At 42.7% G+C, this 511-nt stretch overlaps 1 gene segment (V, D, J or C); it reads right to left on the reverse strand.

Annotated features, from left to right (window-relative positions):
• Nucleotides 1-8: 8 nt before the first annotated feature.
• Nucleotides 9-502, reverse strand: LOC106512090 (T-cell receptor alpha chain V region RL-5-like). The segment is given in 2 exon segments: nucleotides 9-371; nucleotides 460-502. Coding segments are annotated over 2 exon segments (369 nt in total).
• Nucleotides 503-511: the final 9 nt, after the last annotated feature.

The following is a 511-nucleotide window of genomic DNA, read 5'->3' on the forward strand; positions in this document are numbered from 1 at the left end:
GTGCAGTATTGTGTTGTCTTTGCTCTGCAGGTTTTTGGACAGAGTTTAGCTGTTTCCTGTCACTGTGGGCCTCAGAGCACAGTAGTACACAGCAGAGTCAGACACATCAAGATCCTGGATCATCAGAGGAACTGATTTTCCTTTAAGTGTTGCATCAAACTTGTTTTTGTCAAACTCTGGAGCTTTAGATGGGCCTGATGTCCCTGAGACACATGACAGCATGAACTTTGGGAAGCTGTTTTCTTCTTGTTTTTACCAAAACAAATATGGAACTGTAGAACTGGTTTCAAAAGTACATCCCAGAGTGACGGTTCGTCCTTCAGCAGCAACAACAGGTCCTTCAGTCTGGAGGACTTTGTCTCCTTTACACTCTGGGGAAGAACAGAAGATGCAGAGGAAGAGATGAATGAATAATAACCAAGTGTTTGAAGAGGAAACATGTTGAGCTTTCTATCTTACCAAAGAAAAGAGCAGCAAGAATAATCCACAGCCAATGTTCCATCTGTACAAC

Source organism: Austrofundulus limnaeus, unplaced genomic scaffold (genome assembly GCF_001266775.1).
Source record: "Austrofundulus limnaeus strain Quisiro unplaced genomic scaffold, Austrofundulus_limnaeus-1.0 Scaffold4188, whole genome shotgun sequence".
NCBI classification, from domain to species: Eukaryota; Metazoa; Chordata; class Actinopteri; order Cyprinodontiformes; family Rivulidae; genus Austrofundulus; species Austrofundulus limnaeus.